Source organism: Xiphophorus hellerii, chromosome 14 (genome assembly GCF_003331165.1).
Source record: "Xiphophorus hellerii strain 12219 chromosome 14, Xiphophorus_hellerii-4.1, whole genome shotgun sequence".
In the NCBI taxonomy this organism is placed as follows: domain Eukaryota; kingdom Metazoa; phylum Chordata; class Actinopteri; order Cyprinodontiformes; family Poeciliidae; genus Xiphophorus; species Xiphophorus hellerii.
In genome coordinates this window covers 25,962,903-25,985,582 of record NC_045685.1, presented here as the reverse complement: position 1 = coordinate 25,985,582, position 22,680 = coordinate 25,962,903, and the positions used below count along the sequence as shown (strand labels likewise).

Genomic DNA, 22,680 nt, shown 5'->3' with positions numbered 1-22,680 from the left:
ACAGACTGGCGACCTGTCCAGGGTGACCCCGCCTCTCGCCCGGAACGTAGCTGGAGGTAGGCACCAGCACCTCGCGACCCCATTATGGACAAGGGTGCACAGAAAATGGATGGATGGAAAATGGATGGCAATAATTATTCTTAACCAAACTAAATGATAATATTTACCTATAACTTGATAAGTGTTTTGCTCTCTTCTCAATTGTTGATAATGTGACTCTATGAATATGATTTTTTGTTTTAGAGTCGAAGGAAAATTTCCACGTTGATAGACTAAATAGTTTCATCTTATTTTTTCCTATATATAAGAATCTATCAACAAAAAGTATAATAATAATATACATGGCACCGTAAAAACAAAAATGTGAATTTTTGCTTGCATCTGTTTAACAACCCTGGTTGTTATTCTTCTGTGTACCTAATTCATTTGTTTGTTATTGACTTTTGCTCAGTTAAATTTCTTATGTATACATTGCAAATGGTATTTTTATTATAGATGATCATGTTGTTGTTCATGTCTCCTTATTTCTTTTGTTCGTCCTATGATTAATGGAAATATAAAGATATTATTTATAATGTATAAAAGAATTGTTTATCTCATTTAATTAATATAGGAAATAGCGCCCTCTTCACTTCCGGAAAGCAATGGTCCCATTTCCAAATAAGGTATGAGACTGACAGTGGTCTGTCCCCGCCCCTTTCTGTTTGCGAGCGAGGAAACAGTACTTGGAAGTTTCTAGAACTTTCTGGAAGTTGAATTTTGGAAAAGCTAAACTCCCCTTGATTTAGACGCAATCGACTGAACTCATCACTTGAAGTTTACTTTTTAGTTAGATTTACAAGTATCGATAGAAATGTGCATCGACCTTTCCAGTAAGAGTAATGCAGGCGACAAAGCTTGTATAATTTTCAGATCGTCCTTTCCAAAACGTGTTACGTCACTACTGATATACGGTAGAAAAAAAGGAGGTCAATAATTAGTTTTTAGGTAACCAACATTCTAGGTAGTGTAGAATGGTAAATATGTCGAAATGTGAATTATAACAGCCCAAACCGATTCACTGACAGTTGGTTAAAAAAGCTTTACTTACCGCCAACTGTCTCCAGAAAAGTCAAAAAAATCACCAGGATCCCTCCTAAAATTGCGTTTTTCTTGAAAAGGGTCATCCCAATGTAGTGCTAGTGGTTGTTGTAGACACGTGTTTTCTTTCTGCCGGTCTGAAGCTGTTCTCGAAATGAGTCTACAATTGTATTGTACTTCTGACACTAGCCTCGCGAGAACTGCCACTCAGGCTGTCTGTACCTGCAAGAACAAACAAACCAGGTGTTGTGCCTAAAACAAAGCTGACTGGTTGGTTGAGATTGGGCGCGCCCCCGCGAGGAAGCGCGTCGCCGCAGCACCCTCAGACTGATTCGAGTGGTTTTGAATGACTTTCTTGGTCGTTTAGTTCTTAAAGACAAATTATGTTTACATCAATGACAGTTTTATGGTCACGGTTACAACAAAGGTTCGTCTTGTTTGCCCTTTTCTGCCCAGTGAAATGCAATTTCTGCCTGAAATGGCACTCAAAGGGATTATATCATGTAGATATGGTTCATGAATATGCACATAAATGCTCTTCAAATGCCTTTTGTGTTTTCATTTAGGCTCTATTATACAATTTACATGCAAATATCCAGCATTTGTCAACAAAGGTAGGGCTATCACATTCTGAACAACTAATTCTGCTTTATAAGTGGTTGAAAAGTAATTATTTTAGATTTCTTGTAAACCAGTCTTCTAATGTAAGGGATATTGAACATAGGATGGAGTGGTGGGACGGCCTCCATTGCTGATCAGAAACAGGGAGGGGCAGCACCCAAACAAACTCCAACAAAACAACAAACAAGGTGAAAAAGTAGCTCCATAAAGACAGCTGGTCTCTGGACACTGAAGACATGACAACAATGATCTCTCCAAAACAATAATGGAAACTAAAATACACATTTTAACCAACTGGACTTCAAATCACTGCTGATTATTCTGGGTTAATGAACTCAGCAGAGGATCCGTCAGGACAGGAAAATGAGAAGTAAAGTCTAATCCCAGCATGTAGAGGCTGAGTGAATCTGGTCTGGACTCTGTGGATCAGAGTCATAGTTTTAGAGACGCTGTAGAAACACAGAATACCTTTTATATGATCCAGGTACACTCCTATTCTGGAGGAAACTGGACGTTCTAGTGGAGTTTTAATGTTGTTGTGATAAAATGTGTAACTGTTTGTGTCACAATATAATGACCAGGATTTGTCATTGGATCCTAGTCTTTCTGTTCTGCTGATGTTCTTGTATGAAACGGCTACAGATCCTCCTCCTCTCCACTCCACCTCCCAGTAACAACATCCAGTCAGACTCTCTGTACTCAGAACCTGATAACAAAAACCATCAAATCTGTCTGGATGATCAGGATAAGACTGTTTATGGTTCGCAAATGTTACCTTTCTATTCCCCTCAGATAAAATTAGAAATCTGTTTAGGGTGTTTGGATCCAGAGTGATAATTTTTAAAAGTTTTAAGAATCCATCTCTGGTCTTTGGTTCTGGTTCTGATTCACCAACTTCAATGAATCTTACTGAAGTTTTTCTCCGTTTGTCTCTCAGGACGTCCTGTGTTTTGTCTCTGAGCTCTGACACAGCTGCTGCCACGTCCTCAAAGTGTCTCAGAGGACGGACAATAATGCTGGATGAGTGTGTAGACTCACTGAGTGCTGGCAGTGAGGGGTAGTTGAGGAGAAACTGGTTGTGATCCTCTGTGTGTGAGAGCTGCTCCAGCTCTGCGTCTTTCCTCTTCAGCTCAGTGATCTCCTGCTCCAGCTAAACCGAAATCTACTAAACCGACGGGAAACTCACATCAGATGAGTTTCCCGTCTGAAACTCATCTGATGTGACTTTTGACAGTGTTTCTAGCCTGAGAACTAAAAAAGGAAAAGATGAAAGATTGTCAAATTCATTTATTTCTTTTGGGACTGTAGAAAAGAACAGTGAAATTCCTCTCATCATATTAAGCATCAGGATTATTTTATTTGCTTTATCCTCAGACTAATAAAATGGCTTTAATGCGAAGAAAAATCTGTAAAACTTTATTTGACGGATGGGGAAGACTGACATGACCCTGTCATGAACCTGAAGGAGTCTTCATGAACGTCTATGACTGTTGTCTTGAAGTGTCATTCAGTAAATAATGACTCATTTAATATAAACTTGCTCTAAAAGTTGCTTTAAAAGTTCCATCTTTGTATTATTTTGTAAATAATGACACTTTAATGCAAAGTTGTCATTTTAATAGACATTTAATGCAACTTTTAGAGCAACTTTGCATTAAAAGTGTCATTATTTACAGCAGTGGTTCCCAAAGATTTTCTTCTGGAACCCCCTATGGATTACAATAAAATCCCTCCCAAAAAAAATACAAAATTTAACTCGGCACAAACATCGTTCAACCAGACATAAACCTAAACACATATCTTGTTTTCAAACTCCACTTAAGATTATTTCACACTTCAAGTTGCAACAAAACACACTACAAACCATCTTTACAGTGAAACACTTTAGTGTAACGGTGTTTTATTTTTATTTTTATTTTTTTATTCATCTGTACCGCTTCCCGCGCCGCCCTGCAACGGCAATGTGCCAAGATGATTAGTGAGATTTTTAGGTACAACAAGGATGTGTTTGGTCTGGGACATTTAAATTTAAAGTCACTTTATGTAATCTGCTCCTTTTTTCTACGTTTGTTTGACTAACTAACTAAAGTGCTAAACTAGTAAATAATCATCTTCCAGGAAAACAAATAGAGAATTAGTTTAAGTATTAATAAGTTTGTATAGTGGTATGAAACAGAGTGTAAGCATGTGCTTGGGAAAAGTGACTGGCAGCTTCGTCACATTGCTAGTTAACATGTTCATCTAAAACAAAAAAGTATACATTAGAAAAATAATTTGTATTTTTCCTTGTTTTTGTTTTTAGTTTTTTCTAAAACACTAAAACATTGTCTGTTGTATTAATAAATGTGTTTACATGTTGTAAAATATAAGATGAGAAATTTTGATTCTTGAAAATAAAAACCCTTTAAAAACATTGTTGCATTTCTTTAAAATATATTATTCAAACCAAATTCAATATATTTGCCTGTACAAATGTAACCACAGAGTTTAAGATGGAGCAGGAAGCAGAGCGGCCATTTTGTCAAAGCCAGCCTGTTTGTCCTGTTATTAGCAGCCAGTCAAAGGAAAAACAAACCAAAACACTGAAGCTACATGTATTTGTGTTGATCTATTTGTGAATCCATTTTAATTTTACTTGCACTAGTTTTGTGCCACTGTAGGCCCACTGTACACAGTTTCTAACTAGTAATAATCTAGATTAAAGATTGTGTTTTTATAGGATAAAACTGTTTAAGAATATGAGTTCCTGTTAATATGCTATTTATTTCTGCTTCACTTTCTGTCATTATTGTTCTTACTGTGAGGCTCCAAAGACTCTGAGCCTGAGAATCACATTAGATGAACACATTTGGTCCTCTCAACCCAGATCAAATATTTTACTTTATTTCCAGTTTCCTCTGTTAAGTCTGTGCAGGGTTAAGCAGGTTTCTCTTCCAAAATGATACTGAGCAGAACATATTAGAACATTTTAAAACAATGTCTTGTATGGATTTCATGTGTTTATGATGCAAACAGACATGTAACCACTGCATGAAGTTTGGTGAGAATTTTACATTTTCAGGTAACAAAGAAGGAATTTGACTTTTAAGTTGGTTCAGAAAAAAAAGACATTTGGTCAACAACTCACCAAAATTAAGAAAACATACTTAATGTAAAAAAATAAAAAATAAAAGAAGAAGAGACAAGTCCCAGCCAGTACACTACAAAAACACAATATTTTACCAAGTATTTTTGCTCCACTTCCCAGTGCAAATATCTGAAAATATCTTTAGACTACTGGTTACTGTTGATCCTGATGGACTTCGGTTTTATGAACCGAATGAAGATTCACTCAATAAAGATTTATTATTCTGATCTTCATCTGGACTTGTAATCATAAAGTGATTTATTCCCTTCACAATGTCCATTGTCTTGCCATTTTCATTTAGAGCCAAATAAATCAGACATGACTCAAAACCAAGCACAGAAGAAAACCATTTTCCCCTTTCCATTAGCAACACCTGAACAGAATCACAACTGACTTTAATTAACCCCATCATGTTTTCGACAGACTCTGTACAAAATGAAATACGGCCTGTAATAGAAAATTTCTTTTTTAGCCTTATTTCATCTTTGATGGAACTGATGATACTTTTTACCATTTATTTACAGATTAATCTACTTTTTTTTCTACTTTCAGCAAGGTGTGTTTTTTCCATTAAAAAAGTTTCCAGTGTGTGTGTGTGTAAATGTGTGGTTTTATATAGTGAATTTAAACCAAGTAACTTTAGTAGTTTTCTTACAACAGTGGATTTGATTCATTTGCAAACAATTAATAGTGGGAAATATTTTTATGAAAAGAAGTTAAATTCACAGATTTACATCAGCACATTATAAACAACGGCAAATAATACATTTTAAAATGATTATTTGTTGAATTTTTGCAAGCAGCCTCATGTTGGTGATGTGGTGCTGTTACCAGAGCTTTGATGCCTCAGAGGAGAACCTCTGGGTTCAGCATCAGAACCGGGTCCAGGTAGTGCTTTGCTTTCATGTTCTTGTCTTTGTCCTGCCGTCTCATTCCTTACCGTACCTAGACAACACAAGGTAACAACAAAAACTGTTATCAACACAAGATTTCGCATAAATATACAGCTAAATGTAGATGATGCTGCTTTTTTACAATCAAAATAACAAGAGTTATTGTTCAACCATCAAACATCAGGACTGAAAACACACATTAGTAACAGATACCATTAAAATATAACATGACAAACAAACTGATTTGTATTTGATGTTTGTTGAAATTTAATGTTTTATAGAAAATAAATATGTTTGCTTACATTTCCATAAGTAAATTCCAGAGATAACACTGAAGATGATGAAGATGACGATTGTGACAACTGGAAGAAAGCAAAAGGTATAAAATGCATATCAAATGTGATTTTCTATAGTTAATTATTTCTATGTTTATTTCTTATACCATAATTTCAGTGTGAAAAATCTGTTATTAATATAGAATTCTGTGGAAAACTTTAATTATCTTATTTTCTCCTCCCTTGGAAAGGCTCTGATATGCTCACCATAGATCCTATGGCCACTTTTTACTGTTGAGACTTTTTTAAAATCCTCCTCTTGGTGACCAGGATCTACTTTACCTGGAACAGAAAAGCACCACCATTACTTGGAAAAAGCCACAGACATGTTGCCAAAATGTTACTCCTGTAGGTCAGATCTTGGTTTCTGAAAATACCAGAAATGTGGTTAAAAAGAGAACATGAATATACTGAGCAGTGAAGAAATCATTATATGATAAATCTGATTTCTTCTTGTGTCACCGGATGTTATCATCCCATAGAATGGCGATTATCAGTGGTTATCAGCCCCATTGAATGGCCTCAGTTGGTCCCTGCTCTGCCTGCCAGCAGGCTGTTATCAGTAATAATAGTCTTTGCCAAAAAATGCATCCCCTGCTAAAATGGAGAAATAAAGTGTTAAGAGGGATTTTACCTTTTCTACGTAATGACACTTGTTCTCTGAGCTACTTCTGTAAGTTTCATATCAACAGGACAATAGACAGGGGATACAAATATTGTCAGGCTCAGAAATTAAAATGCATCCTCCTACATTAATAGACTAGACAGTAAAGGATGATATAAAATGTTCTATATAACGGGCTTCTGTTTTGTAATGCTTTAAGCCATTATGGTGTTAAAAGAAAAATCGGGGAATTTCAAACCATCTGCGGAGAACATTTTCATCAGACACTGACTGAAAAACGTTCGACTCATATGTTTCAATAAAGCTATAAAACCGTATTTATTTCAATTAATCTGCGAAATAAAACCCACCGTTTTATGGCTTACATGATTAAGAAACGTGATAATGATACGAATATCTTCAAAAGTTTCCTCTTCGGTCAGATTTCAGTCCGTTTTCTCATCAATATGCGAGAGTTTAGAGCGATGCGCGCTCCCGCGACAGGGCATGCAATTCTCGGCGCATGCGTCAAGCGTCAAGCCCTTAGACCAGTGATGCCCAAAGTCGGTCCTGGAGGGCCGGCATCCTGCATGTTTTAGTTCTCTCCGTGCTGGTAGTAACAACCTTTTCAGCATGTCAATGTTCTTCTTAGGCCTTCTAACGAGCCATCATTGGATCCAGGTGCGTCAAACCAGGGAGAGAACTAAAACATGCAGGATGCCGGCCCTCGAGGACCGACTTTGGGCACCACTGCCTTAGACCAAACCCCGTGTCGTATTGTTTTCAGCAAGTCACGTGACCGATACAGGACCTGTTTCTAAATGACACTGATGCACCAAACTGTGTTTATATGGAAGCGAATCTGTCAGCGGGATGCACTTGGATGCATTTGCCAAAATAATTCTTGATCTTTTACGTTACAGCGTCAACTATGGAGCCTGAAGGTAAACGAAAGATTCATAGTTTGGGACCATTTTAATCTTACGTCAGAAAATAAGGTATTGATTATCACTTCGTTGTTGTTTCATCCGGTTCTTTTCAGTTTCTACTGGATCTGAATCCAAATTCAGCTGAAATTGACTCTTAGTTTACTTTCATATTATGTTCTGCAGGTTAAGTGTTGCATGTTTCTCCTTTGAAATTATACATTTCACAATTTTATTCTTAAATTATCCTCCATAAATACAAATCTTTAGACAGATAAAAGGAAAATAAACACAATCCCGCTATAAATAAATACAAAAAAGACATTTCCAGCAAAACAAACACATCCATAAAGATCAGCGTACAAAATATAAAAGAAAAAATATAAATTTATATGAACAGTATACAGTGTCAATGAAATCAGTTTTATTTAAATAAATTCACCTCCTTAATGCTGAGTCATTATAGGGCATCAGAATGAAGTCGCAGATACACCTGGATAAACTCAGGTATGCAGCCATTCTACAAATTACTCAGTTGCTTTTTATAAATTATTTTATATAAATGTATTGTTTACTTCATTTTTTTCTACAGCAGAAGTTGTGTCAAAAACACGGAACAGACTAAATTTCAAAATATTAGAAAAACTATTTTTTTTTAATTAAAATTTATGGAAAAAAAAAACAAAGAAAAAAAAAAACAGTCCACAATCATCCTCATTCCAAACACTTTCACTTTCACTTTCATCACTTGGTTCATGTTCACATTATTTATTGACTGTATCAAAGAATATCAAATATATTTTGATTTTAACTGAAGATATGAAATAATACAATACATAATAAACAATAAAATAAAATGACTTAAATCTTATTGTATAGACTAGGCCATCAAATGAGTCTGTGAACTACGTTGCCTGTAGGGATTTTTAATGTCCAGCAGGTGTCAGTATTCAGTGACGCAGTAATGACGCAGTATCAATAGTTTTGCTTTGGATCGAAACGATACATGACGCCTCATTTATCGATCACTAGTCATAACAACCAATGTGGGGCTTCGGCTGTGTTAATCTGAGTCCATTTAACAATGTTCTTGCAGCGATTTACACGCAGCCAGCCACAGCGACAGCAGCAACCGTCATGAAGAGGACCCGAGTCCACCCCCGACCCGGAACTTAAAGTGTGCTGCTTGACCCGCCAAAATAAAATACGTTCTGATTATTTTGTGCAAGTTACATGTACCAATAGCAAACTTAGTCAATGTTATTATAAGTTGGGCTGGTTGTCAGAAGATGTAAGTAAGTCTCTGTGAGACGGAGTATTTAAGAAAAAACACAAATTCACTGATTGAATTGTTGGTTGATAGGAAGCATATATTTGGATTTGTGCAACAAACACCAAAAGAAAAAAACTATATAAAACGGAATGGCCATTCAGTTTGATAAATATTTACACATTCAATAAATCAATAGAAATCCAAGGGCACACATCAAAACATCAAATCTAAATGAATAATATGAATTATATTAACTATTTTAATACAGACTGATGGTTCACATTGATCATTTAAAAGATTTAGTAATAGAAAATTCAACAACTACAGGTGTATTATATTGTGTTAGTGAACACACTAAAGTGTGTAAGTTAATGGGTGGAGGGAAAGAATCATTAGAGCCAAGAAACACACAGAGACAAAAGTAGTGGATAATTTTAAAGGTAAGAAAATAAAAAAATAAAAACAATTTCCCATGTTGGAGCAACTCTTGCAGCGGGTTGTGCAATGTAAAAAAATGTCAACTGTAGGGAAAGCTGAAAGATTCATATGAGCAACCTGACATAGGCCTGTTTAGTCCCTGTCAGATATTCTTCAGAAATAAATTTACAGATGAGGAACTTTTACTGACATGTTTCACACTAGCAAGTGTTACAGAAAAAAAGATCTATCAGAGTTTAAAATTTAAGTGATGAAGGAAATCACAAACTCATAGTCAGCACTGACTAATCGTGCTACCATGAATAAAGCAGTAAATTGTAGGTTTTCTGTAAAGGTTTGTGTCCAGTCGTCTGCCTGGACACAAACACCTGCACACGACGGAAAAACAATTCCATAATAATACTGTAGGTTGTTTAGTTTTTTAAATAATCTTGGATTCCTTTAACCCAACTCAAGTGGCTTGGCCAGCCTTAAAATATTTTTAACTCAAGTTAAGAGGATGTAGATGAAACAGCCCATTATGACGCCCTAAACTGTGTGTGTAACTAAATGTGTCATTTTATTTATGAAACAGTTTCAAACTACATCTAAGAGCAAGAAGATTACAAACAAACTGGATTATTCTATAAAGGAAACAGCTAAACATGTTACTAAGGAATGCTAACAGACAGTTGGAGGCTAAATGTTGTAATAAATAAATACTAAAGTGATGCTACTTACAGAACATGAGGCAGAGTGAGAAGAAAGCCATCGTGTTATGATGTTCTCTTCCGCTAAATCAGAAAGTATTTTCTGTCTCACCTCTACCTTGTTCAGGAAGTCAGTGGCACATAGAACATAACAGGAAAAATTATTATAATCATTATCAAAGACAATTCTTGTTCTTTTTCTGAATGTGTCCATATCAGATATGCTGACAAAGGTTTTCACAAATGTCTACAAACTTAGTAAAACTTCACTCTATTCTGTTCTTTATGAGCTACTAAAAAACACATAAACACTGAGCTTGAACTTCTAAGAAAACAGGAAACAAGCTGAGTTGCAAAGTTAGATGCATATTTTGTCTGTGGCTGAAACTGAGGCATGAAATACATTGTGATTGCTCACATCCTGTGAAGTCAGTAAAGTTAGTTAAGCATATTTTATTGCTACTTTACATAAAGGTTTGATGGAACTGTTAAACTTACAATATCTCATTACGACATTATCATATATATATATATAGTCCCGGAAATATATATAATGTTTCCGGGACTATGACCTCGCACACCCCGCCCTCACGAATGAACGAGGAAGTATCTTTTGGTTTTGACTCGACGATATCTCGAAGATTTCGACTACTTATCAAATCTTCATTAAAATACTTAAAAGAAAATCAGAAATATGCTCTTCATCAGACAGGAACACATCATGAGATGTTTTCCGGTTCTCTTCTGGCTGATCAGTTTACTGCCCATCGCAGATCAAGATACGTTCAGTTTTTCTTAAGGAAAAGAAAACTCTCGTCATTTTCTCCCAGTAGTGTACACAGCATAGCGGTTATTATATCTCAAAACAACACTAAAAGTTACTGAACTTCCGTATATTTAAAATAAGCAGGTACATATCAAACCCAGAATTAGTTTGATATCCAGGAAGTTTGGTTCAGTAGTTTAGTTCCGGCTCTCGCTCTCCATATTTTCATAGATGTTTCGTGTCCAAAAATAAATAGTTAATATCAAAGATGGTATCGCAAATCTGCAGCAGCCATTTGATGAGCCGCTATAAAGACAACCTTAGTCTGGTCGCAAACGTGTATATCTGAATTTCAGGATGTTGTACCTCCTCAAACATTTAGAAAGAGTGTAAAGATAACTGCTTCGATAATACAGCCTGTCCAAAAATGTCTCATGTCTCCATTTATCCTGAGTATGGATTATGTTGTGCTGTAAACCTAAAAAAACAAACCTACTCCATCCTCCCCACAAATCGACCCACTTCTCGCTCAGCTCCTCGTTCTCTAAATAAAACCCACTTTTTTCAAGCACATTCTAGTTGTTATACACAATTCATTTAATTGGATAATATTTTCTGTTCTTATTGCAATCACTGTTCTAGAACTGAATCCATTTTCCAAAGTCAGTTTCCTGTGATATACTTGACAAGTTGAGACTTCCTGGTATCTGAGAAAACCATTTTAGCCTTGAACAAACATTCATAGTCTGTCTTTAAAATACATTTTCTCTTTTGTCATTTTACCTCTTTGTGTCTTTCTATCTTTTCATCCTTTGCTTCTGCTTCAACAGACTTCACTTCTCTAACTTCATTTTCCCCCCAACTTGTATCACACATATACACAATGTCACTAAGTGAAACACATTATATACATTAATTACACACTGATGGATGTTTGAAAGCCTTTGTTTCTTTTAATTATTTATAGTTAATGAAAACTATTTTTAATTGTATGTTTAGTATCTTCTTAGATGTTATTTTCAACAGGAAGCTTTAATCTGACAAACGAGACTCATTGTGAAAGATATTCCAATTTATTGAATATGACTGTAAATGTAGAATATTGAATTAATATTTATGATTTGTAGGCTACTGATAAAATACAATAGGTACAATAGAAATGGCTGAACTTATTCCAAAGCTACCATTTTGAATTTATTTATGCTCAAAGCCAAAACGCTCCACTTTTATCTTTTATCAAAAGATGTTGATGAGGTCATAAACGTCATAAATATAATATATAAAACAAATATAACAATATCTATTATAGTCCAAGGACAATCCTCATGAAACTTATGAAGAATTGAATTCACTTTGAGGAGTGAAACACATTTTTAAGAAGTTTATCCATGAAGTTCTTACCTGCACAGACTTTGTTAAATGATGCCTTCCTGCTAACTATTTGATGATCAAAGACGTTTTTTAGTTTCCCAGCAGGAAGTGGTGACTTAACTTACCTCAGTCTCCCATACAGCTCTGCTCTTTCTCTGTCCACAGCTTCACACCTTTACTGATGTAAACTTGTTAATGACCCTCTTTAGATTTTTGTTTTTATTGATTGAGGTTCAAGTTCTTGAATTAGAAATCTGTTTCTATTATATCAAAATATAACTGTCATCAGCAAATTGATCAGTGACTCGTCTTGTTAAATTAGACCATAAAGGCTGATCTTTGCTCCTCACAATGACTGTGTGATTCATTTGTCTCTGATCTTTCCATGGATCAGTTTGCTGGAACTGATCTCTTCACTAAAACTGAAGGTTTGGAGAAACTCTGATCAATAAATCAGATAAGGCCTCTGCTTTCCAGGTTTTAGCAATTATGGAAATACCTGTCCTTTATAACAGGTTTAACACCAGCTGTTATGGGATAGCTGCTACTTTCTCTTCTGGTAAAATGTTGATATTTATTTTAATTAAATGAGTATTTTCTTGTTTTCTTTTCAAGAGATTGAAAAAAAATGAATAGACATCAATTTGTGAACAAACAAAAACAAAACACAAAAAATGTGAGCTTTTATTTTGAAAGAACTCAATAATACTGTGTTGTCCCAACAGTTTTCATAACTGAAAGCATTTAAAGGATAATAGTTGAGCAACAAACTGAACATCATCATGAGTTCAGTCATTTTAAAAGCATTGTTTATTTTTCCAGGAAAATATCATCTTGTTGGTCCTGAAGAGCCAATAAAGGCACAAGTGGGATCCAACGTTGTTCTACCATGTTTTGTGAAGCCCGCAGTTGACATGAGAGGCGCTGTAGTCGAGTGGATTTTCAACTCCAGTAAAACTGTTCACTTGTTTCGTAATGAAGCTGATGACCGAGAATCTCAAGACAACAGATACAAAGATCGAACTTATCTCAACCATGCAATGCTTGAACATGGTAACGTTTCCCTCAAGTTGTCCAAAGTAACTAAGAACGATGCAGGGATTTACACCTGCTTTGTTCAGCGTCTGCCTGATCTCTCTGAAAAGATAAATGTTACTCTGATTGTTGGTGAGCTTTATTGATTCTGAATCATTTAAGATAAAATAGATAAAATGTTGATATCTTTAACACTTAATGTGATTCCTCAACAGTTGATGGAAAAGAAAATGAAAACCCCGACGGTCATTATGAAGGTAAATATCTTAACAACTGATAATCAGATGTTACTGGCACAGCGACTGTGACTCAGTGGATACAGTTGTTGTCTTCCTGTTTCCCCTGGTTACATGTTGATGTGCCCTTGGGCAAGACAGCTAACTCCTAAATACCTATTGATCTGCATATAGGTGTATGAAGGCGCATGTGTCTTAGTGTGTGTGTGTGTGTGTGTGGGTGCGTGTGTGTGTGTGTGTGTGTGTGTTAGTGAGAGTGAATGGGTGAATGTGTCTGCAGTGTGGAGAGCTTTAACAGGTCAGCATGACTGGAAATACTTTAAATAACTTCAGTCCATCAATGTTTGTATCTTTACTTACTCAGACAATAAGGGAGCCAATAACTGTCTTGAATAAATTTATATTTTACCTGTGGATAAATGTGGATAAATTAGTAAAATGATAAAATGTTTTGTTTCTCAATAAACTGGTTGATTTGACCTCTAAATATATAATTTAATTATCAGGTTAATCACATTTCCTTGAACAATTGTTGGAGTAAATAACAAAGAATGACTAAAACTATTCTCCTTCCTGAACACATGATGGCATTTCTATGGTGTGAATATTTGATTAATATTATTTTAATAAATCAACATGCCATCTTCAGAAATCTGGAACAAAGGAACCAAAGAAAGAACCAAACTAGTGGAAATCCAGTTTTTCCTCCATCCTGATTTAATCTTCCTGCCTTTGAAGAAAATGTTTCTTTAACTTTTGTTTTACATCCACAACTGGACCTACTTTGAAATAAGAGGATGTGAATTAATCTTTAAGATTATACACAGTTATGACATCATCTAGGAACATTGATATGAAAGCTTCTAAATTTAAGAAAAGTAATAAACTGGCATTTAACAAAAGTTTAGCTTTTGTTCCTTCTAACTAAACTAAAAAAAGGTTTCATGCAATTTAGAGTCAGACAGTAAAAATAAAAAGGTTCTGGGTTCATCTGTGTGTGTGTGTGTGGTGCAGTAAATGTTGACCCCTGAATGATGAGGTGACTGTTGGTTCACAACTTTGATCTCATTAATAAAACAAAAATATGCAAAATTGATTTCAAAATATTCAAAAAAGGAATTTTAAAAACCTGTTTTTCTTTTTGTCACAGGACCTGCTGGAGTTATTGTTGGTTGGGTTGTTCCTGTTGTTGGTCTTGTTGTTGGAGCACTCATCATCATCTTCACCTTCATCACAAACTATGTTGTACATCGCCACAGAGGTAAACAAAGTAAGTCAGTCATTGTCTTTGTAATTCTTGCAGGATTTTGGTGAATTAATGATTCTCTCCATAAATGCATATTTCCAATTGATAGAAAATATAGTTTTTAATAGTTTGCAAAAACTGATCTGAAGCTGAAGAGAAGTAAAACTCAGAAACATGGAGCTGTCTGGATAAACATGTATAAGAAAAGTTATGCAGTTTTCACATATTTATCAATATCTGTTGGTGTTTGTCTGAAAAGAAAAAAAAACAAGAAACCAAATTATTATGAGTAACTTTTTTCTGTTTTAGGTCTTTGTTGTTTATTGTAGCCTTTCTGCCTGCCCAGGTTGATGAAACATTTTTACCAGACAAAAACTGTTAAGGAGAATTAAATATTGTCACTCATTTATATTGTGTGTTAATGTACATTACATATTCAATTTAATATGACTATGTGTACATTTTTAGTTTAATATGCTTTATTTTCTTTATTGTCTTATTTTTGTCAACAAGAATCTGGAAATAAATAAAAGACAAATAATTTCAGAAACAGTCAAAACTTTACTGCTTTAATTTAATTTATTTTTTGCTGATTGATGATCATTTTCTTTTGAAAAACTAAAAATGACAGAATTCAGTTTTTATTCAAGCCATCTTAATAATAATGTAACTTTGGGATATCAAACAATCAGAAGAAGATGATGTTATTGAAAACATTGTTTTGTGTTTCATAGATCGCAGAGGAAATGGTAACCAAGGAGATGGAGATGAACAAAGACCTTTACAGAACCAGGAACAACCAAACTAAAATGTGTGAATCATCCTGATCTGAAATCTCTTCAAGCTCTTGTTGGTATGAAAACTGTTGCATGTGTAGAACTGTGAATAATAGAAAAACTGTCTGACTTAAACCCAAAAGCAAATCCTTCATATTAGATCAAAGATTTAATTATCTTTTTTTAGATTAAAAAAAGGATGAAGAATCATGTAATTTAAAAAAACATTTTATGTCCATAACTGTTTCTGTAGTTTAGTGTCTTACTCAGATTTTGATGATTGAGTTTTATTGAAAAGTATTTTTAATACATGAAAAAGTTGACAGACTTGATCCCCAGCTTGTGCCAACAAAATGTTTTTAATTTAATTTCTATCAGTGAATCTTATTTTTATTGCTCACACTCTTGTTACATAAATAACCAAATATTTATATATTTTATTATGACTTGATTTCTACTTTTTCAATTTATGAATCAGCAGTGAATTCATTAGTTTTTCCACATTCACATAGGAACAAATCACCTGAATATTTCTATGTTCATCATCATACAGTGAATGTCAAAAAGGAACATTTTGATACTATTTTTTTATAAGCATCCTTGTAGTTACATTATGTAAGATTGTTATTAAATATGTTCTCATAACATAGAAAATTAAAGAAAATTATAAATTCATCAATTACTTTGAAAATAGACCCATAGACACAACAGATAATAACAATACTAACTTGATCTTGTAAACCAGCTGTAGTGACTTTTTCATTCCAGACACTCAGCTTGAGGAGGTAGAGAAGTTTTGTTGATGAATATGTATTATGGTCTGGTCAGCGTAAAGACTGTGTTCATAATTAGCTTTGCCACATGATTGGTGATGAGTCACCATGGAGGAAACACAAACCATACAAACACAAACTATAAGATCAGAACAGAAAGAAATGTCTCATATTTCTGGACTCAGTGGAGGCTTAGAGCTGAGCTTCTATAGCCTGGACCTGGTAAATGAATCACCTGTTCATTTCAGTCAGGTACATGGAAGCAGGGAGAAAATGCAGGACAATGAGTCCAAAGTCCAAGGCTGAGAAACGTTGATTTATGGTGAAATAAATCAAACTCTTCAGGCTCCCAGAGTCACTTAATTTGGGCCAGTGTTCTGTTGAGATTAGTCCATTTGACATTTATACTTTCAAACCGATGAGCCTTTTTTAAATACATCAGCTTGAACTGAGCCTGGTTTAAAATGGCTGTTAATGTAGGAATAAATGGCTGCTGCAAAGTTAAAGACTGTGAATAAAAGGGTTCTCTTTATGTTTTATACTTCCTACTAACATCTCAGAAATCAAATGGCTCTTATTTTAAAAAACAGGATTTTCAATTAGCCAACATCTAAATCCAACATGGCGGCTCCCTGGGTTGCAACTCAAACCTTTCTGGAGAGATTGAAGCTGTTCCTCTATTTCACACTTTGATTCTCTGCCCAGAAAAAGGAAAATGAAACTGAAATTCATTTTCAATATCTGCATAATTCAAATAGAAACTGTAAAAACTTATCAATGCAGGATTTTTTTTTAACAACTTACAAAATAAAACAAACCAAATACATTCTACTAAGTGAAGATTTGGGGGCCTGAATTAAAAGGTGTTTGTTAGAACTAAGTCATTATTAAAAAGCCATATTTATAGTAAAAGGCATGTTTTGTTCATTTGTTGACTTTTGTAAATAATATATATTATTTCTAACAGAATCTGATATTCTGATATTTTCATTTTGTCTGGTGGAGTTTTGCTGTGCAACTCAAAGTAAAACTGGAGGGAGACATCTAGTGGTTAAGTCAGAGTATTACTCTGACAAATCACAAGTCTTTATTGGGATGTTGATGCCAAATTTAATAGAAAATGTGAAACATGATTTTCCTCAGAACTACTACAGTTCAGTTTATCTTCTAGTTGTTCATTTGTCCTAAACACTATAAACTGCTGTTGTCACATTAAATATGTAAAAAGTGAAACTTTATAGTATAAGTTATTATTATTTAACAGATAAGATTATTCAATGTGCTAAACAATAAAGAGTTAAAAACAATACAGATCAAACAGTTAAAACACAAAGAAACTCAATAAAAATATAATATAAAATTAATGCATATATAAAACAGAGTGAACATAAATGTCTTTAATTTAGCCTTAGAATCATTCAAAGAACATTCCTGATGTGTTAAAAGCAGACTGTTCCTCATGATGGCACTAAAACATTGTCTGTTGTATTAATAAATGTTTTTAAATGTTGTAAAATGTGAGCTGAGAAATTTTGATTCTTGAAAATAAAAACCCTTTAAAAACATTGTTGCATTTCTTTAAAATATATTATTCAAACCAAATTCAATATATTTGCCTGTACAAATGTAACCAGAGTTTAAGATGGAGCAGGAAGCAGAGCGGCCATTTTGTCAAAGCCAGCCTGTTTGTCCTGTTATTAGCAGCCAGTCAAAGGAAAAACAAACCAAAACATGAAGCTACATGTATTTGTGTTGATCTATTTGTGAATCCATTTTAATTTTACTTGCACTAGTTTTGTGCCACTGTAGGCCCACTGTACACAGTTTCTAACTAGTAATAATCTAGATTAAAGATTGTGTTTTTATAGGATAAAACTGTTTAAGAATATGAGTTCCTGTTAATATGCTGTTTATTTCTGCTTCACTTTCTGTCATTATTGTTCTTACTGTGAGGCTCCAAAGACTCTGAGCCTGAGAATCACATTAGATGAACACATGAGACAAAACTAACAGGAAGCTTTTCAGTAAGATAAGAAAGCTTGCTTTAAGGAAATAATTCTTTAATATACACAAAAACGTTCTAGTTGTGAGTGAAATAATCTGCCTACTACTTTATCATCAATATTAAAGAATTATTCACTGTATTTATATATGTGTCTGTGTGTGTGTGTGTGTGTGTGTGTGTGTGTGTGTAAATGTGTGGTTTTATATAGTGAATTTAAACCAAGTAACTTTAGTAGTTTTCTTACAACAGTGGATTTGATTCATTTGCAAACAATTAATAGTGGGAAATATTTTTATGAAAAGAAGTTAAATTCACAGATTTACATCAGCACATTAAAAACAACGGCAAATAATACATTTTAAAATGATTATTTGTTGAATTTTTGCAAGCAGCCTCATGTTGGTGATGTGGTGCTGTTACCAGAGCTTCGATGCTTCAGAGGAGAACCTCTGGGTTCAGCATCAGAACCGGGTCCAGGTAGTGCTTTGCTTTCATGTTCTTGACTTTGTCCTGCCGTCTCATTCCTTACCGTACCTAGACAACACAAGGTAACAACAAAGACTGTTAACACAGGATTTCGCATAAATATGCAGCTAAATGTAGATGCTGCTGCTTTATTTTACAATCAAAATAACAAGAGTTATTGTTCAACCATCAAACATCAGGACTGAAAACACACATTAGTAACAGGTGCCATTAAAATATAACATCACAAGCAAACTGATTTGTATTTGATGTTTGTTGAAATTTAATGTTTTATAGAAAATAAATGTGTTTGCTAACATTTCCATAAGAAAATTCCAGAGATAACACTGAAGATGATGAAGATGACGATTGTGACAACTGGAAGAAAGCAAAAGTTATAAAATGCATATCAAATGTGATTTTCTATAGTTAATTATTTCTATGTTTATTTCTTAGACTTTTTCTAAATCCTCCTCTTGGTGACCAGGATCTACTTTACCTGGAACAGAAAAGCACCACCATTACTTGGAAAAAGCCACAGACATGTTGCCAAAATGTTACTCCTGTAGGTCAGATCTTGGTTTCTGAAAATACCAGAAATGTGGTTAAAAAGAGAACATGAATATACTGAGCAGTGAAGAAATCATTATATGATAAATCTGATTTCTTCTTGTGTCAGGAACAGTTTTGATTTCACAAAAAAGGGATATGAAGACACTCCCCTGTTTAATAAATAAGAAAGACTGCATCTGGCATCAAAATAGACACCAGCAGAAATACAAATATGGTGAGCAGGGTGATGCTGTGGGACCTGTAATGCACCAGAATGATTCTCAGTTCCTTATTGTTTGCAATACTTTCTGGAAGAGCAATGGGAAGAAACACATTAAAGTCTGTTTGTCACAAGACAGCATGAAGAATAAGGTGCTATGGTCAGGTGAGAGTAAGACTAAACATGTAAACCAACATGAAACACAATGTCTGAGGCAGAAAACATATCACTGCACACCAAACAGATCCAGCAGATGGTTTAACAAAAAGTTCTTCAAATCCAGACCTTAAGCCGTTGTCCTGAAACTTTTAGATGTGTCTCTGCTGGAAGTCAATTAATCAGAGCCCAAGAGGGAAACTGAGGTAAGATGAGACTTTTTTTTATATTTAGGATCATTACAACAAGTCAAAGTTGGTTTGGTTGCTAACTTGCATATCTGCATATATTTCAGGATGTTGTGCTTTACATAAAACAATAAGAACAATGGTGATCATAGCCGTTCTGATAGCATAGCATGCCCGTGGCTCATGGCATGCTATGCTCAACTTACAACGTCTCAGGTAAGTTGAGCTGCATCCCTAAACCCTCCCTCTACACACAATCACACACTGTGTTGTGTAGGGTCTGTCTCTCTGTGGGTAGAGAATATTTTCATTTAAAAAATATTTAAAAACCAAAATCACAATTTTACACTACTCTGAGTTAGTTCATATAAAATCCAAAGAAAGTTTATCTCTCACTTTCAACATGACAAGAATCAAATGTTGTATTTTCTTGGTTTATCTGCTTTAAATGAACAGAACTCACCAACATTCAGGGTAACTTGAGCTTTAAGTTTTGAAACTTTGCAGGTGTAATTTCCTGCATCCTCTTGAGTTATATTAGTTAGTTTCAGAGAAACGTTTCCTTGGACCATTTCTTTGAGGAATAGAGACGTTCGACCTTTGAACTTTGGATCTTGAAAGTCGAGATCGTCATTACGGCTTCGATACCGATGCACCAATTTGTCCTGGAGTTTCCACTCCACTGTCTCATTTGTGACGTCCAGCTCAGGCTCCACGTGGAACCGCAGGACGACATCATCCTTCTCTGCTGCGACTGGCATGGAGGGACCAATCACCTTATACTCAACTGGAGAAATCATAAAATAAAATATGTAAACCAAAATGAAACATGACAAGGTCTGTTGCTGCTGACAGTTTATTATTTCTTTTAATAAACGCATTCTGAGCTCAGAGCTTCTGCTTTCATTTTCCGTTTTTTCCTCAGGTTTTAGCCAGTCTGTGAACAGGGATATTTCTGCTGACTCAGCTGTTTATGTTTGCTGAAGAGGAAGCAAAACTGAAGCTGTATTGTATAGATTATTATAATCTGCTGGTTTTCCTTACAGCAATCATATTTACTTGAGCTGCATTTTATGATCTAAGAATAATCTGGCTGCTTTTACTGTACTGAGTCTACACATGGATGCTATATAACTGAATTAGGTTTACAGGATCAGTTAATTACTAAGGAACTGCATAACAAGGCAAAAGGAACCTAAAGTTGATTGGCTTGGAAACGCATCACTAGCCATGTGACCTCACACACATGTTTCATGTGTGTGAAAAACTAATACAAAGTTAGTCTGGAAAATCTAAATGCAACAGAAATTATTTTTGATTCAGGTGTATTTTGATGTAAAATAAAAAACATTTCTAAGATAAATTTACAGTGGATATTTGAAATAGGTAACAAATGCCTGATCTTAGAAATCCATCCATTATCTATAGCTGATTACAAGGCATCTGGGCAACCCTGGTGTAATAAATAAGTAAAAGTTTGAGTTATATATATTTTTTATTTAGTGCATTTTCCTTTTTTCCAAATTACCAACTGAGACATACCAGTTTAAATGGTATGAAATGAAATGCACAGGCAAACTGTATGCAGATGGAACTAGCTTTAAATCTGGGAAATGAACAAATATCAACATGGAACCACAGACATGTTTGGTGGAGGCAACTCTGAGGTAAACTTGGGTTCTGTTCACTCTGCAGGTCTGACTGCTCCAATGACAGTATTGGGCACAATAATGTCAGACATAGAGCGCGCTCAGTGTTTTCCCAACCACTAGAAAACAGAAGAAGAAGTGCTCAGTGTCTTAAATAAGGTAAAACTAAAGAACAGAGCAGAATGTTGGAGTTAGGCTGTTTCTGTGTGAACAGAAAGGTGTTTGGTACTGAACCTATGACAGGCCCACTTCATGAACTGTGAACTAAAAGAGTAAAACCCTGACTCATAATTTCTACTTTTCCATAGATGGACATTCATTCTTATTTAAAGAAAAAAGGCCAACAGCTGCATAACGTTCAGATAAAAATAAGGGTAATGCAATTTCTAAGTATGATTTTCAAATAAAGTTCAGGTTAAAGACTCATTTTCACTAGTCATTAACCAGAACTTGTACCTTGATAATAAACTGGTTGTAGGTTTATTAATCCTATGCATTTAGTAAAATGTTCTTCAAATGACTGGAAATGCAAAGTTTTAAATAGATTTTATTTTAATTTCCGGGGGATCAGACCCCACAGCTGCTTGAGTCTCATTAATGTTAGCAGATGTTAGCAGCTATGATGTAATCTAGAGATTCTGTTTCAAGCTGAGTTTATACAGCTCTGGAAAAAATTTAAAGTTTCTCTGATTGTATTCTTTTTAAGTATATGTTTGAGTAAAATGAACATTGTTCTTTTATTCTATGAATTACTGATAACATGTCTCTTAATTTTATTTGTGAATGTATGTAAATAAGCAGTTAGATTTAGAAAACCGCACCAACGAATAACTTCTCATGGGTCTTAGCCCTGCTGGGGGCTCAGTCCCCCTAAAGGTCAGATCCTAGAATCGCCCCTGCTCTGGAGTGACGCTTAAGCGTTGTTTGTAATGATTGGATGAGGGTTAAAATCAATTTCAAATATTTTGGCTCTGATGTAAAGAAAAATATGTGGACTCAAAATAAAAATTCACAAGATGGCGAAATAACTGGAACATACCTTTCCCTTCCGCGATGGAAAAACAGAAAACCCAGACCGTCAGCCAACCAGCCAGAAAAACCCGGCTTATCATTTCTTCCTCATGAACAGGAGAGTCCAGACTCGGCTTTAAAAGTTACCAAAAATGATTCAATGTTGATTCTTCTTGGCGCGCTAGTATTAAAAAATATACAGCACGATTCAGAACTCTTTCACTTTCTTTACCAACGAATAGGAG

At 34.7% G+C, this 22,680-nt stretch overlaps 3 protein-coding genes across 3 annotated transcripts in view; 1 reads left to right on the top strand and 2 right to left on the bottom strand.

Moving 5' to 3' along the window:
* Positions 1 to 10,181, bottom strand: part of LOC116732074 (Fc receptor-like protein 4) — a 45,248-nt gene extending 35,067 nt beyond the window's left edge. The window contains exon 1 of the mRNA XM_032582014.1: positions 10,018 to 10,181. Coding sequence (XP_032437905.1) covers positions 10,018 to 10,048 — 31 coding nt within the window. The 5' untranslated portion in view covers positions 10,049 to 10,181. The remainder of the gene's footprint in view (positions 1 to 10,017) is intronic.
* Positions 5,517 to 22,665, bottom strand: LOC116732078 (uncharacterized). Its single transcript, XM_032582026.1, has 5 exons — positions 22,464 to 22,665; positions 20,239 to 20,562; positions 6,264 to 6,338; positions 6,024 to 6,083; positions 5,517 to 5,773 (listed from the first exon to the last, which is right to left on the bottom strand). Exons 1-5 carry the CDS (start codon positions 22,534 to 22,536, stop codon positions 5,634 to 5,636), a joined length of 672 nt encoding a protein of 223 aa, XP_032437917.1. The 5' UTR covers positions 22,537 to 22,665; the 3' UTR covers positions 5,517 to 5,633.
* Positions 7,482 to 13,450, top strand: LOC116732079 (myelin-oligodendrocyte glycoprotein-like). The gene is made up of 3 exons (XM_032582027.1): positions 7,482 to 7,604; positions 12,946 to 13,290; positions 13,374 to 13,450. Exons 1-3 carry the CDS (start codon positions 7,592 to 7,594, stop codon positions 13,433 to 13,435), a joined length of 420 nt encoding a protein of 139 aa, XP_032437918.1. The 5' UTR covers positions 7,482 to 7,591; the 3' UTR covers positions 13,436 to 13,450.
* Positions 22,666 to 22,680: the final 15 nt, after the last annotated feature.

What these genes read in the sequence shown, in the direction of transcription:
- LOC116732079 (XM_032582027.1), top strand. An exon ending in AAATGTTACTCTGATTGTTG is followed by an intron (nt 13,291 to 13,373) that starts GTGAGCTTTATT and finishes ATTCCTCAACAG; the next exon opens with TTGATGGAAAAGAAAATGAA.
- LOC116732078 (XM_032582026.1), bottom strand. Translation starts at nt 22,536, where the DNA reads ATGATAAGCCGGGTTTTTCTGGCTGGTTGGCTGACGGTCTGGGTTTTC. An exon ending in AAGTGGCCATAGGATCTATG is followed by an intron (nt 6,084 to 6,263) that starts GTGAGCATATCA and finishes GCTTTCTTCCAG; the next exon opens with TTGTCACAATCGTCATCTTC. An exon ending in TGGAATTTACTTATGGAAAT is followed by an intron (nt 5,774 to 6,023) that starts GTAAGCAAACAT and finishes TGTGTTGTCTAG; the next exon opens with GTACGGTAAGGAATGAGACG.